Source organism: Euleptes europaea, chromosome 17, assembly GCF_029931775.1.
Source record: "Euleptes europaea isolate rEulEur1 chromosome 17, rEulEur1.hap1, whole genome shotgun sequence".
NCBI lineage: Eukaryota > Metazoa > Chordata > Lepidosauria > Squamata > Sphaerodactylidae > Euleptes > Euleptes europaea.
The window spans coordinates 49487718-49502071 of record NC_079328.1 but is presented as its reverse complement, the minus strand read 5'-3'; the positions used below and the strand labels follow the sequence as shown (position 1 = coordinate 49502071).

Sequence of the window (14354 nt, the reverse complement as noted above, 5' to 3'; positions counted from 1 at the left end):
GCCCCTTACGTGCCAAGAAGCTGCCAACAGGCATGTGTTTGGCATTCAGCAGAACGGGTTCTTCTACCAGTAGGGCACTGCCCCAGCAGCAGACGGTGCCCAGAGCCCTCAAGTCATGCCAAGCAAGGGATGCTCACCCAGGAAGAGAGAGAACGCAGCACTGCTGGGAGATCAAGAGTTCAAGGGCTGGGCCCTGAGGCTGCTCACACCTCTCAGAGCAACAGGGAAGGGCTTGAAGCCCCGTAGAGGCCGGAGTCTGATGAAGCCGGCTCCTGTTCTCAAAGACGTCTGCCAGAATAAAAAGCATGCAAGCCTTTGTCGGTCTTGGAAAGCTACTCCCAAAGCCCTTTGCAAATATCTAAACAGGGGGGTGTTGTTCTGCACCCCCAGCATTTCAGAGCTCATTTCTTTATCCATCAGAAGCACCAATAAAGGGAGCACTGACCATTTCCCAACTCTCCGGAGTGCATATGTAGGGACCCCGAGCACATTGTTTTAACGTTCAGGGTTTCTAGATCCTGCAATGGTTTCCAAATAAGCAAACTCAATGCTTATTTGGCCCTGACCTGGATAGCCTAGTGGAAGAGCCTCTGCTTTGCATGCAGAAGGGCCCAGGTTCAATCCCCGGCATCTCCATTTTAAGGATCTGCCAGTAGGTGATGGGAAAGACCCTGGAGAGCTGCTGCCAGTCTGAGTAGCCAAGACTGACCTTGATGGACCCAGAGGGGGTCTGATTCAGTATAAGGCAGCTTTATTTTCCAAATATCCAGTTGCCTGGTAGCCCGGCAGGTAATAAGAACTGTCTGAAGTCTACCAAAGTAGGGAAGTTTTTTAAAAAACAAACAAACTAGATAGGGTCTTTTTCCCACCCAAGTAATCGGGTCAGTGACTAAGAAGCCTGCGGGGACCGGTGGCAGCAGAAGCATGCTTGAGAGCCAGTGACTTCTGGGGACTCGGAGTCTACAGGGGTGACTAATCAGAATGAGCAAGGGGTTCTATGGTTAACCAGCCACTGGAAGGCATGCAAATCACTGCCAGCAAATGATGCTCAAAGTGCCACTCAGGCAGCAGAGAGGGAGGAGAACATTTAGGGCTTGGGCAAGCTAAAAATAGATGCCAGGTTGGCTCCTGCTGCCACGGGAGGGGGAAAAAATGCTCATCATTTTCATTAGCTCCTATATTAAACAAAATGATATTCGCAGTCCAGGGCCTAAAGCTTGGCTTGTCGCAACCACAGACCAAAACACTGCTTTTCACTCAGGGGGTCCATCTATCCCTTTTAGCAGCTCTGAGCCAGGTGACTGTTTTATCCACATTGTTTTAGACAGATCCGTTTGTTTTATGCTACATTTATGCCAATACCAAAATCTGAAGAAGTGAGCTGTGGCTCACGGAATCTCCTACCCTGCCAGAGATGTTGTTAGTCTTTAAGGTGCTACTGGACTCTTGCTTTTTTCTACTGCTACAGACAGACTAGGATGCTCCATGGTGCAGAGTGGTAAAGATGCAGTACTGCAGTCCAAACCCTGCTCACGACCTGAGTTCGATCCCGACAGAAGTTGGTTTCAGGTAGCTGGCTCAAGGTTGACTCAGCCTTCCATCCTTCCGAGGTCTTTAAAATGAGTACTCAGATTGCTGGGGGTAAAGGGAAGATGACTGGGGAAGGCACTGGCAAACCAACCCGTAAACAAAATCTGCCTAGGAAACATCGGGATGTGACATCACCCCATGGATCAGGAATGACTCGGTGCTTGCACGGGGGACCTTTACCTTTTTACAGAAAGACTAACACGGATACCCATCATGATCAAAACTGAACTGTCCTTATTTACTTGTTGCTACTGCTTAGTTCTTCTGGTCGTGAGCTACTCTGAGCAGATTCTGGAGAGGTGGCATACAAGTTTCTGAATCAATTAATCAAATAATTTCAACAGACTTTACATCATCAGGAAGGCTACAAGGAGGGCTTAATTGGAGTCTGCACCTCCCCAAGGCTTGGCCCCACAACATGCCAAAATGTCACCAGCACAGCCCCATTCAGAATCATGAGTAATAAGCAAGATGTGCTTCTCAGCATGTGCGGGGGAAGCACATGAAATTAAAGGGCAGGGCTTCCAAGGACGCTGGAGACCCATCCTTTCCTTTTAGACTGGAGAAACGGAGGCAAACCAGCCAACCTCAGTAGGACTATCTCACGAGTAAACATGCATTCTGGGCCACGTTTATAGCTGGAGAGCACATTGTGTTGATTCTGGTAGTGGAAAGCGCCATCAAGTCGCAGCCGACTTATGGTGACCCCTTAAGGTTTTCAGGATAAGAAACAAACAGAGGTGGTTTGCCATTGCCTGCTTCTGCAGAGCAACCCTGGACTTCTGTGGTGGTTTCCCATCCACATACTAACTGGAGGCCACCCTGCTTAGCTTCCGAGATCTGATGAGATCGGGCTCACCTGGGCCATTCAGGTCAGGATGAAATAAGCATTGATTTTGCTTATTTGGAAACCATTGCAGGATCTACAACCATGAAAGTTAATACACAATGTACTCGGGGTCCCTATATATGCACTCCGGAGAGTTGGAAAATGGTCAATACTCCTTTTATCAGTGCTTCTGAAGGATAAAGAAATTAGCTCTGAAATACTTGGGTACAGAACAGCAGCCCCCTGTTTAGATATTCATGATGTACCTCACAAAAGGATTCGGAGGTAGCTTTCCAAAACCAACAAGAAATCAATGGTTAAAACCTCCAAACAGCCAGTTCAACAACAGTGCAAGGTAAGATAGTGGGGCAGAGAAAGAAAGCCCCTAGGACAACTGAGTCTCCCCTCGCTAAACAAAAGTAGAGAAGGTAGCAAAAGAGTAATCTATCCAGAAAGGAATGGGTGGACCAGACGTTACCGCAACCCATCCCATTTTCATCCTCTCCCTCCTCAAAAGAGCACAGGCCGGGGAAGTGATTTTACCCTCCCAACAACACAGGCTGAGAGTCACCAGCCCGTGACCATCTAGCAAGCTTCACAGCAAGGAAACAATTTGAACTCAAGCCTGCACATTCCTAGTCTGGCATTCTCCCCAGTGCCCCACATTGGCTCCTGGGGTCAGGATGCAATCAACTCCTGTGCGGCTCTTAAAGATCTGTCCTGAAGTCCTGCTCAAGAGCCCATCTTTGGCAGATTCCAGATGGGTATCTGCTGCGCTTCCATTGGGTTTCCCCGGTCCAACAACATCTCATCATGCCAGTATTGTGTGTGTGTTAAGTGCCGGCAAGTCGCTTCCGACTCATGGCGACCCTATGAATGAAAGTCCTCCAAAATGTCCTATCTTTCACAGCCTTTCTCAGATCTTGCAAATTGAGGGCTGTGGCTTCCTTTATTGAGTCAATCCATCTCTTGTTGGGTCTTCCTCTTTTCCTGCTGCCCTCAATTTTTCCTAGCATGATTATATTTTCCAGTGACTCTTGTCGTCTCATGACGTGACCAAAATACGATAGCCTCAGTTTAGTCATTTTAGCTTCTAGGGTCAGTTCAGGCTTGATTTGATCTATAACCCTCTGATTTATTTTTTTGGGCAGTCCATGGAACTGGCAGTCCATGCCAGTATTAATTTATTTCATTTAAGGTATTTAAAATATTTCTATCTTGTCTTTCCACAAAGCCTAAGGCAGCTTACAAAAAAAATAATGTTCACACGAAAACAAAGAGTTCAGATCTCATGGGGCACAGCTCTCGATTGCTTGCTTTAGCCAGCTCAAGAAGCATGGGACAAAGTTCCCGTCTTCCGAAGGGGTCTTAACGTGAAGCCACCGAGTGGTCCTGCCAAGGGTCCGTGAAGCTCATCTCTGCAAATGGGGGCTACTCACCCGAGACAGGATAACAGGGGTCCGGTCCAAAGTGCAGAGTAGCTAAAGAGAGAGGCAAGACACACACCCCCATCCCCAGACCCACGCCGCAGCTACGAAAGCAGAGCGGCACACCTCCCAGACTCAGCCGCCTTCTGCGCTGATTAAAAGACGTATTCGCTACACTTAGCAGAACGGCAGATAAGGATCTAAAAGCTTACTTTGAACGAAGCCACATCTGGGTCTGATAAACAGACCCAGAAGAGAAATCAAGTTATATATACGTGGTGGGCGATGTTGTTGGGTTTTTTTTTTACAGGAGGAGTGCAGGGAAGGGCCCAGCCTCTCCCTGCCACCTCCATCAGATAATTAAAATGCCTGCATTAATCACATTTGCAATGGAACGAATCGTCGGGAGCCCTTCTGCCTCCCCCTTTCCAGGGCCTGTTATTGTAGAAGGGCGAATCCTGCTGCAGTCTGTTTGGCAGAGATAAGGAGACCTTTATCAGACTTGGCAATCTTTATCAGAGGAGAGATCAAGTCCTCTCCTTATCAGCAGCTCAGATCTGCTTCGGCAGAAAGTAAAGCGGAAGGGGAGGGGGGCAGAAGAGAGGAGGAGGGGAAGGGCTCCAGAAAACTTCACTTCGTGGTCAGATGTCAGGGTGGTTGTTTAAAAAAACACACCAGTGCACCCTTGCATGCCCTGGCACACACAGACCCACAATCGCCACTAGATCAATCTGCCGGCTGTATCAGCTCCCCGATCTAAAGAGCCAGGACCAGCGTGGCATGCAGAAATACACACACGCAGCTGCCAAGAAGGTTTGATCATTTTCTCTCGGTGCCCACACTCCCCCGTTTGAAGTTAATAAATGTAACCAGCTATCTAGGCTAGGGATCAGTTCCCTGCCTCTTTTTTTTCTTCTTCTTTTATCAGCTGTCCACATCTATCAAACAGCCGAACAAAAGAGACAGGGGAGGAGAAGGAGAGAGAGAGAGAACACAAACACTGCCAGATGCATCCTGATGTTACAGGAGGTCTGTCATTTTTTTTAAAAAAAGCCACATGATTTGGGGGGGGGGAGAAAATGTGGGGAAACGGGTTTTTTGCATAACCTTAATATTTAAGGTTGCAATTATCTAATTGACTTCCAGCAACCTTTAAAACACACACACACACCAGGATACAACTACCATGTCTAGCAAACTGCCAGGGCAAAAGCCTAGGAGAGCAGAGAGGGCTTAAAAATTAAAACCACCGAATGACTGGATGGCCGGAGGTTCTTATCTCAGCTACCATCAGCTCCCAGTTACAATCGAGCTTTTAATGCCTTAACTGCTCATAACATCTCAGTTCCAGCCAGAAAGAAAGAGGGAATGAAAGTGACACTCAACTCTCAGGCCCTGTCTTTGAAAGCTCCTAATAGCGCAAGCAATTACCAGCCATACCTCTACAGGGTGCGCACCTCTTGTGGCTGCACACCAAGGAAGGACAGCAAGATTTTAGCAGGGAGGGTTGGCTGGTGGAGGAAGCCCGGCCCTCCAAAGAGCGCTCCAAAGCAGGGGTTTGCTGGTTCTCTCTGCCACCCCCAGCCACCTCCATCTCCCTCTGCATTCCCAAATTAAAGGCTTGGATCACATGAAGCTGCCTTATACTGAATCAGACTCTTGGTTCAACAAACAGTAGAAATGAGCAAGAGTCCATTAGTACCTTAAAGACTGCCAAAATTTCTGGTAGGGCATGGTTCACCAAGGTCGGTATTGTATACTCAGACCGGCAGCAGCTCTACAGGGTCTCGGACAGAGGCCTTTCACATCACCTTATCCTTATAACTGGAGATGCTGGGGCTTGAACCTGGGACCTTCTGAGGGCAAAGCAGATGCTCTCTACCCACTGGGCCACAGCCCCTCCCCTGGCTCAGCACCAGAGCTGGTCCCCGCCAAATTTTCCCTGTGGAGCAGGGATGCACAGTAGTCTCCATCTTCCAGATCAGTGGAATTTTAAGACATAGAATCATAGAATAGAATCACAGAGTTGGAAGGGACCACCAGGGTTATCTAGTCCAACCCCCTGAACAATGCAGGAAATTCACAATTACCTCCCCCACACACACCCAGTGACCCCCACTCCACTGGAACAGAGAACTCGTGCCACCCAGTTTGGACTCTGCTTTTGGGGAGGGGCTGTGGCTCAGTGGTAGAGCATCTGCTTGGCATGCAGAAGGTCCCAGGTTCAATCCCCGCATCTCCAGTTAAAGAGACTTGGCAAGTAGGTGATGTGAAAGATCTGGAGAGCTGCTGCCGGTCTGAGTAGACAATACTGACTTTGATGGACCAAGGGTCTGATTCAGTATAAGGCAGCTTCATGTGTTCATGTATGTATTCATAGGACAGAGCTTGCAGCAGAGGCATCCAGAACCTCTACCTGTCTACTTGTTCACTCGAGCAATGGGGTCAAAGTGCTTGGCACGATGTGCCCCACTGCATGCCCGTGTGGTCGCTGCCCCTTTTTGGGTGGCAAAGCTCTGTAGAGAGAGGCTACTAAGTACCAAGCTGGTCATTATTGCTGCATCATTGCATAGGCCCATCTAACGATGGAAAAGATGCCTGCCCTCCCCCGCCTGACCCTTGGGAACTACAGACCAGGGTCATTCCTGGCCAAAGGGGTGTCATCCAGGAATGCTTGATTGGGGAACATAACATAAGAACATAAGGAAGGTCCTGCTGGATCAGACCAAGGCCCATCAAGTCCGTGGCCAACCAGGTGCCTCTAGGAAGCTACAAACAAGACGACTGCAGCAGCACCATCCTGCCTACGTTCTACCGCATCCAATGTAATAGGCATGCTCCTCTGTTACTAGAGAGAATAGGTATGCAGCATGACTAGTATCCATTCTAACTAACAGCCATGAATTCCCTTTTCCTCCATAAATATGTCCACTCCCCTCTTAAAGCCCTCCAAGCTGGCAGCAGACAGTACACCAGGGTCGATCCCACTGATCCATCCCGCCAGTGGCAATGCTTTCCTCCAGTAGAAGGAACAGACCTGCAGTATCCAAACTACCTCTTTGCATTGGTGCCAGTCCAAACTCATGGGACAGTTTTAGAAGGCGGTGCTAGGAGACGACCGTTCTTCCCAGTGGAAACCATCCCATGGTGTTTCACACCCAATGAAACCACTGGGCAAGATTGGTTTAGATGACTTCTCAATCCTGCGGTATACAGAGAACGCCTGAGTCTATTTTGGCTGCCCCTCTGCATCAGTCAGCAAAATCAGCCCTGGAGGAGCTGAAGGTGAAGGAACCGAAGCTCAGTCCAGGCAGGGCAGAGATGCTGATTGATTCTCCTTGGTGCACAAACAGGGGACAGGCCAGTTCTATACACATGAAGCTGCCCGATACTGAATCAGACCTCTGGTCCATCAAGGTCAGTATTGTCCACTCAGACTGGCAGCAGCTCCCCAGGATCTCAGGCTGAGCTCTTTCACACGCCTGGTCCTTTTAACTGGAGATGCCAGGGATTGAGCCAGGGACCTTCTGCATGCCAAGCAGATGTTCTGCCACTGAGCCACATCCCCTCCCCACAGGCATCTTTAACCATCAGGCTTACGGCCTAAATCTAACATGGCTTTTGACTGCTTAAGCATTTGCCACGGCATTAATCTGATACGCCAGCTGCTTTCTTTTGGAAGATGAAAGACGTGGGCACTGTCTTGAATTCCCTGCCATCCTCTTGACTACTACAACAAACCATGTTCAAGCCTGCCCTTGAAAACAGCATGGAAACCTTGACTGGGTGTGGCCTCATCATTCGATGCTAGGTGGCTGTTATTTTTTTTTAAACCAATGAGCTGACTTATGCTTTGTGTGATTTTTATTAATTATAATTGTATTGGTTTAATTTTTAATTGTCCACTGCCCCAAGCAGCTTTCTGGACAGGCAACTAAGATATAAACTAAATGATACTGGTAATAACAGCCAGACCCGAACGCAGCCGCCTGCCAGCGGATGGCCAAGCAGACGGCACCCCAATCCTCCTTGATCCTCGCTGGCTGCCCGCCGGTTTTCAAGACAAGTTCCAGGCACCAGCTTTGACCTTAAAAAGTCCTAAATGACCAGGATACTGTAGGGAACACTTTCCACCATGCATACACACCAAACCCACTCTTTGAAATAAAGACCACATTGCAAGATGGTAATCCAGAGGGCTAAAGGTATTCTTAGATGAAAGCAGCCTTACTGAGAATAGGGATTGGTAGGGCTGTCCTACGGAGATCCCTCTCAATGCAAACCTGCCTGAGCTGTTCTAGCGAGATTTTTAGGGTATCGGTCAAAACTGCAGACACTGGGCATAGCGACTGACATGACGGATTCGCTCTTTTTAATTTCAGTGCCCATCATTCATTACATAAGAACATAAGAAAAGCCATGCTGGATCAAACCCAGGTCCGTCAAGTCCAGCAGTCTGTTCCCACAGTGACCAACCAGGTGCCTCTAGGAAGCCCACAAACAAGACAACCACAGCAGCATTATCCAGACTGTGTTCCTCAGCACCTAATGTAATAGGCATGCTCCTCTGATCCTGCATCATGACTAACATCCATTTTAATTAGTAGCCATGGATAGCCCTCTCCTCCATGAACATGCCCACTCCCCTCTTGGCAGCCATCACCACATCCTGGGGCAGGAAGTTCCACAATTTAATGATGCGTTGTGTGAAAAAAATACTTCCTTTTGTCAGATTGGAATTTCTCAATTAATTATGTTTAAATGTTTACGATGTCACAGGATGTTTTGAGTGCTTATAAGCAGCTTTAAGGGCTATTGCAAAAAAAAAAAAAAGCACCCTACTTCTAAGAAAGAAACCTCTTGCAGGCCTGCAGGTTGGAGCTACGCTCAGCGCCTTACGAACCATGTCTCCCTGCCAGGATTTGTGCCTCTGCAAGACCCCTCCCAAAGCGGAAGTGAGAATGACCTTCAGGGTGCGGCTGTCTGCATCCTCGAGCACCACCTCTGGATAAAGGGATCGCTCTTTGGGACGTTTCCCCTTTGTTGGTACTTGCAGAGGGGGGGAAATGCAAGGGGGGTTGTCACCAGATGACACAAGAGATAGCACACCTCTCAATGGACTCTGGAGCCACTTTGAGGAATTCCCGTTCACACCAGAAATGCCACTGGGAACAGGGGCGAAGCTCCATGGTTAAGAAGAATAACCATGGTGTTACTAACTGCCATGGTGCCTGATGTGGCATAGTCTCAACAGGACCGGTTCAAAGTAGAGTGCACGCTGTGTACATACAAGGCTGCAGGTAGGATTTCTGAGCAGAAGGGCTTGGGAAAGACTTTGGAGAGCCCCCCTCTGCTCACAGGAGACGGCCCTGTGGTGAGCGGACTCAGGTGTGTACGATCCAGGAGCTGCCAGTTATTGATTCTCACGAGTTAACAACACTAGCAGAATTATTCCTTCCCCACCCCTGCCCATAAAAGGCTGCAGAGAGTGGACCAGTGCTCTGCATCGTAAGAAAACCTTCTGTCAACCAGCTGGTTAAATATAATCGAGTGCCTGATCTTTTCACTTTATCAGGCTTCCTCTCCCCTTATCTGCCTTTGCATCAAGCCAAAGGGGGAGGGGGGAGTCTGAAGAGTGCAGCCAAGAAGCAACCGAGGCAAACTAAAAGAAGTACATCTTGGTTGGGGAGAGGGGGGAGGAGAGCAATAAGAACATAAGAAAAGCCCTGCTGGATCAGACCAAGGCCCATCAAGTCCAGCAGTCTGTTCACACAGTGGCCAACCAGATGCCTCTAGGAAGCCCACAGACAAGACAACTGTAGCAGCAACATCCTGCCTGTGTTTCAAAGCACCTAATATATTCAGCATGCTCCTCTGATATGGGAGATAATAGGGATGCATCATGACTAGCATCCATTTTAACTAGTAGCCATGAATCGCCCCCTCCTCCATTAACATATCCACTCCCCTCTTAAAGCCTTCCAAGTTGGCAGCCATTACCACATCCTGGGACAGGGAGTTCCACAATTTAACTATGTGTTGTGTGAAGAAATACTTCCTTTTATCAGTTTTGAATTGTTCACCCTCCAGCTTCAGCAGATCCCATGTTCCAGTATTATGAGAGGAAGATTTTCTCCCTATCCACTCTCCACACCATGCCAAATATACAGACCTCTATCATGTCTCCCCTTAACCGCCTTTCCAGGCTAAACAGCCCTAAGCGTTTTAACCGCTCCTCATGGGGCAGTTGCTCTAGCCCCCAGATCATTTTGGTTGCTCTTTTCTGCACCTTCTCAAGCTCTGCAATATCCTTTTTTAGGTGTGGTGACCAGAACCGGACACAGTATTCCAAGCGTGGTCTCACCAGAGATTTGTACAAGGGCAGTATGATATCAGCAGTATTATTCTCCATTTGCTCGTCTAATTATGGCCAGCACAGAATTTGCCAGTCATCTGTTTTGTTAAAAACAGGTCCCGCCTTGGGCTAGAAGAACCTCAGTTGGTGTATTCTTTCCTCCACCACCCCTCCGGAGAAACCAAATAAGAAAGAGAACAGGTTTTTTTTTTTTTTTTAAACACCCACCTATTTCTCTTGCCTGCATACTTTCAGATGGCTATTTTCATGCCCACACACACACGCACACACAGAGGACAGCCTCCACGTCTTCCATCTTCCGGCGCTCATCAGTTTTGGCCATCTCCATCTGGCCCCAGATCAACTCCCCCCACCAACCACTGTATCGTTTCTTCACATCTCTGCAGAAAGCTGGAGCCAGTTAATGCATTCCGATAGCTGCCCATCCCTGGGAATACCCCAATCCATCTTCAGAGCACCTTTGGCTCCTTATTAAGCAGAGGACGTCGCAGAGGGGTGACAAGGAAGGAGCCGGGAATTAATGCATAACAGCCGCTCACAAAGACCTAACAACTCCTGCAAGACGAAGCAGGGTGGAAAGTTGAAAGTGGGGGGGGGGAGTGGCGAGACGCACCACCCAAACAAACCACATCTAGTGAAAAGGAAGAGGCTCACAGAACTGTAGCTGGGCCTGCGGCACCAATGCCAGGGAGAAGGGCCAGAGGTTCTGAAAAAATCCCAGGCCGCGGGGGGGGGGGGGGGGAACAGACTTGTGTTCAACTTTGCCAGGCAGAAAACTGTAGGGTGCCCTGCTCTCCCCACAGCAATAAGAGACACCCCTTTATCAAAAAGCCTCACACCTGTTTCCAGATTGTCAGCTGGATAATTACCCCCAACCCCAAATTTACTCCCAGCCAAATTTACTCCCAAGCACTGCATGAATGTGACTGCTCTTTCCACAAGAATCACAAGTTCACCAGAGACCATTCAGAGGCTGTTCATACAACTGAAGGCCATGCAGAGGTGCAAGAATTACTTGCGCTCAGTCCCACCTGGAAGCCTCACCTGGGGGCTCTCATTCCCAATGCCAGCTCCTGGTGGGGGAAGAGACCCCCACATTGGCATAAAGACATATGCTAGAGAAGGACCCTGGGCAAAGCTGGGTGAGGAACTTTGGTGAATCGTGGCTCCAATTAATCATTGCTTCCTGCCTGTCACAGATAAAAGTCATATTGTGCAAACCAAGAGCCAGTATGGGGGTAGTGGTTCGAGGGTCCGACCAGGATCGGGGGAGACCTGGATCCAAACCCCACTTACTCCAAGTGACCACACTCTCAGTGTGACCTCCCCCGCAGGGCTATTGTGAAAGCAGCACGGATGAAAGAAGAGAGAGGGGTTCCACTCTCAGCCTTCGGTGAAGGAAAGGTTAGAAATGTAATAGAACGATCCATTTTTATGACGGGTAATCTCTCCTGTCGGAGACACCTGGAAGAGAGAGGTGGGCCTCTTACCCTAAAAGACCCCCCCCCCAGCAAGGACACAGTCGCCAATTTCAAAAGCAGAGACGAAGTTAGCAAAAAGTTTGGTATCAAGAAAAGTTAATGTCTCTTTGGAGAAAAGAACTTTCATCCAATTTTTTTTCAAAAAATAAAGTTTGCTGTGGCCTTATCAGCTGAAGAAATCACCTCAGGCAGGCAAACAGGTAGATGCAGCTTAGGATGGCAATTATTTCCCAGAAAAGATAAAGCAATATTAGCTCAGGAGGGGCCGCCGCGCTATCCGGGCATCTCTCTGTGAACCTTATCGGAGCCAAGATCTCTTCAGGAAGGAAAGGGAGGGAGGAAGGGAAGGAAGACAAAGGCAGCCCCAGCCAGCCAGTGGAAAAGTTCCTGCCGTTGATATAAAATCCCCCCCTGCCCACCCCCCAAGCACGCTCACAAACCCAGCAGTCACTGGTCTCCTCGCCAGCACTGAAACCGGACTCTCCGCGCTCGATCAATTTGGGATCCTTGAAGATTTAAATCCGGGACACCATTATCAGCTGGGGGAGAGCCAAAGAAGGAGCCGGCTGATCCAGCTCCAACCTGGAGATGTTTATCAGGCCCTCCAGAATCTTATTTGGGTTGGAAATAGGTGGGGTGGGAGGAAGAGAGAACCAGCCCAAGCACAGACAAGGAGGGGGACAGAAAAGGGGCCACAAGCTTTGGATGGGGGGGTGGTTACCTAAAAATCAAACACAATCTAGCAGAGTGAGCCAGGACCTCCGCCCCCCCCCCCCCAAGCACACACTCAAGACAGGGGTGTTTTTCCAGACAGGGGCCATTTATGCGTGGGACATTTTGCCTTGAATTTGCCACTCTCTAGATGCACATTTTCCCCATCCTAATTCTCAGAACTCTGCATGGGGGGGGGGCTTATTGTTGAGTTTTGAGAATTTGGATGGGGAAAATGCGCATCTAGAGAGCGGCAAATCCAAGGCAAAACTTCCCGTGCATAAATGGGCTCAGGCCAGCCTGTAGCAAGGCCTGGGGGTCGCTCAAGCTTTACACACATAGAACCCCCCCTTCCCTGCTCCCCCTTGCAAAGGCACCCCACGCTCTTCCTCGGGAGGGAAGAGGGGAAAGGCGTCAAGAATCCCACACACGTGTCCTGGGCCGGCCCGGGCGGGCTCCGCACTTTCGCCGCGCGGCTCCTGGCCACGCGCGTCCGGGAAGCTCCTCCTCCGACGGCCGGTTGCCATCTGCCCGGGAAAGGGGGCCGCGGGTGGGACCCCCGACGCCGGTCCCGAGCTCGGCTGGAGAGGGGAAGGCCCGCCCGAGCCCAACCCGCGGGGGGGCAGAAAGGCACTCTGCAGACGCGCAGAGGCTCGCCCGAGCCAACCCCGCCGGGGGCAGGAAGGCCCTCTGCAGAGGCGCCAGCGCGGAGCCCCCCGCCAGCCCCCGCCACGAGAGTCCCCGGAGACGGCGCTCTCTCTCTCTCCCCCCCCCCCCCGCCAGAGCCGGGAGTGAGTCAAGCGCAGATAAGATCGCAATTTCAGCCCGTCCCGACAGGGCGATCTTATCGGGCCGGGACTGGCAGCCCGAGGAAGCGCCCCGCGCCCGGCCCGCCTCCCATCGGGGGACCCCCCACCCCACCCCACCCCGTCCAGAGCCGGAGAGCGGCGGCGGCCAAAGGGGACCCCCCCCCAACCGGGGGTCGGTTTCGGGGCAGGGTCGGTCCCCTCGCAGCCTTCGGGACGGGGGGAGCCCAGTCGATTCCCCTCTGGATCCCCCCCGCCCCGAAGGCTGCGGGCGAGCGTCGACCCTCCCCCGAAACCGACCCCCGGTGGGGGGGGGTCCCCTTTGGCTGACCCCGCCGCCGCCGCTCCCCGGCTCTGCCCTGGACGGGGGTGAAGTGGGGTGGGGGGGTCGTGGTGCCGGAGCCGCCGGAGCCCCCTTGTGGGGAGGGGCTGCTTCGGAAAGGGGGAAAGAAGCCGGGAGGGGAGGGGAGGGGAGGGAAGGGGAGGGGGGCACCAACTTTGGAAGGGGGGAGCAATGCACTTGGGGGCGGCGCTCACGTTTGATCTGGCGGGGGTTGCTCTGCTTCCTCCTGGACATCGCGGGGCGGCGGCGGCGGCTGGGTCGGGCTGCAGCGGGAGGCGCGCGGCGCTCATGCCCCCCCGGCGCCGGGCGAGCGGGGCTGGCCAGCGGCAGCCTGGCGCGGCTTCTCCGGCCGGCGGCAGCAGCAGCAGCGACTCCCTCTTGGGTCCGGGCCCCGGGGTGGGTGGGTGGGGCGGGGGGTGCAACCCCGGGGTCCTCGGCCCCGCTCCTCTCTCCCCCGCGGCTGGAGCGGAGCCCTCGCGCGTCTCCCCCCTCTTTTTCTCAATGGAACCAGAAATGTATCAAACCCGCTGAGCGTTCCAAAGGGGCGTGGCCGAGGAGCCGAGCGCCGCCCGGCCGCGACCCCCGATTGGCCCGCCGCTCGTCCGCGCGACACGCCTACCGGATGAGGTGGATACTCGGCGGGAGGGGCGGGGCCGGCCGGCCTTTGAAGCGGGCGGGGGCGGGGCCGGGCGCAGAGGAAGCGCCGCCCTGGCTTTCTGTGGCTTCTGAGCGTGCGAAGAGCGCGGCGGCCGGGCGGGGCAGCTGGGGACGTTGCTGGGGGTGGAGCGAGC

The 14354-nt window shown here is 51.8% G+C and overlaps 1 protein-coding gene across 1 annotated transcript in view; it reads right to left on the bottom strand.

Annotated features, from left to right (window-relative positions):
• ZFPM1 (zinc finger protein, FOG family member 1) overlaps window positions 1–13819 on the bottom strand; it is a 103831-nt gene extending 90012 nt beyond the window's left edge. Inside the window, exon 1 of the mRNA XM_056862389.1 lies at window positions 13758–13819. Coding sequence (XP_056718367.1) covers window positions 13758–13797 — 40 coding nt within the window. The 5' untranslated portion in view covers window positions 13798–13819. The remainder of the gene's footprint in view (window positions 1–13757) is intronic.
• Window positions 13820–14354: the final 535 nt, after the last annotated feature.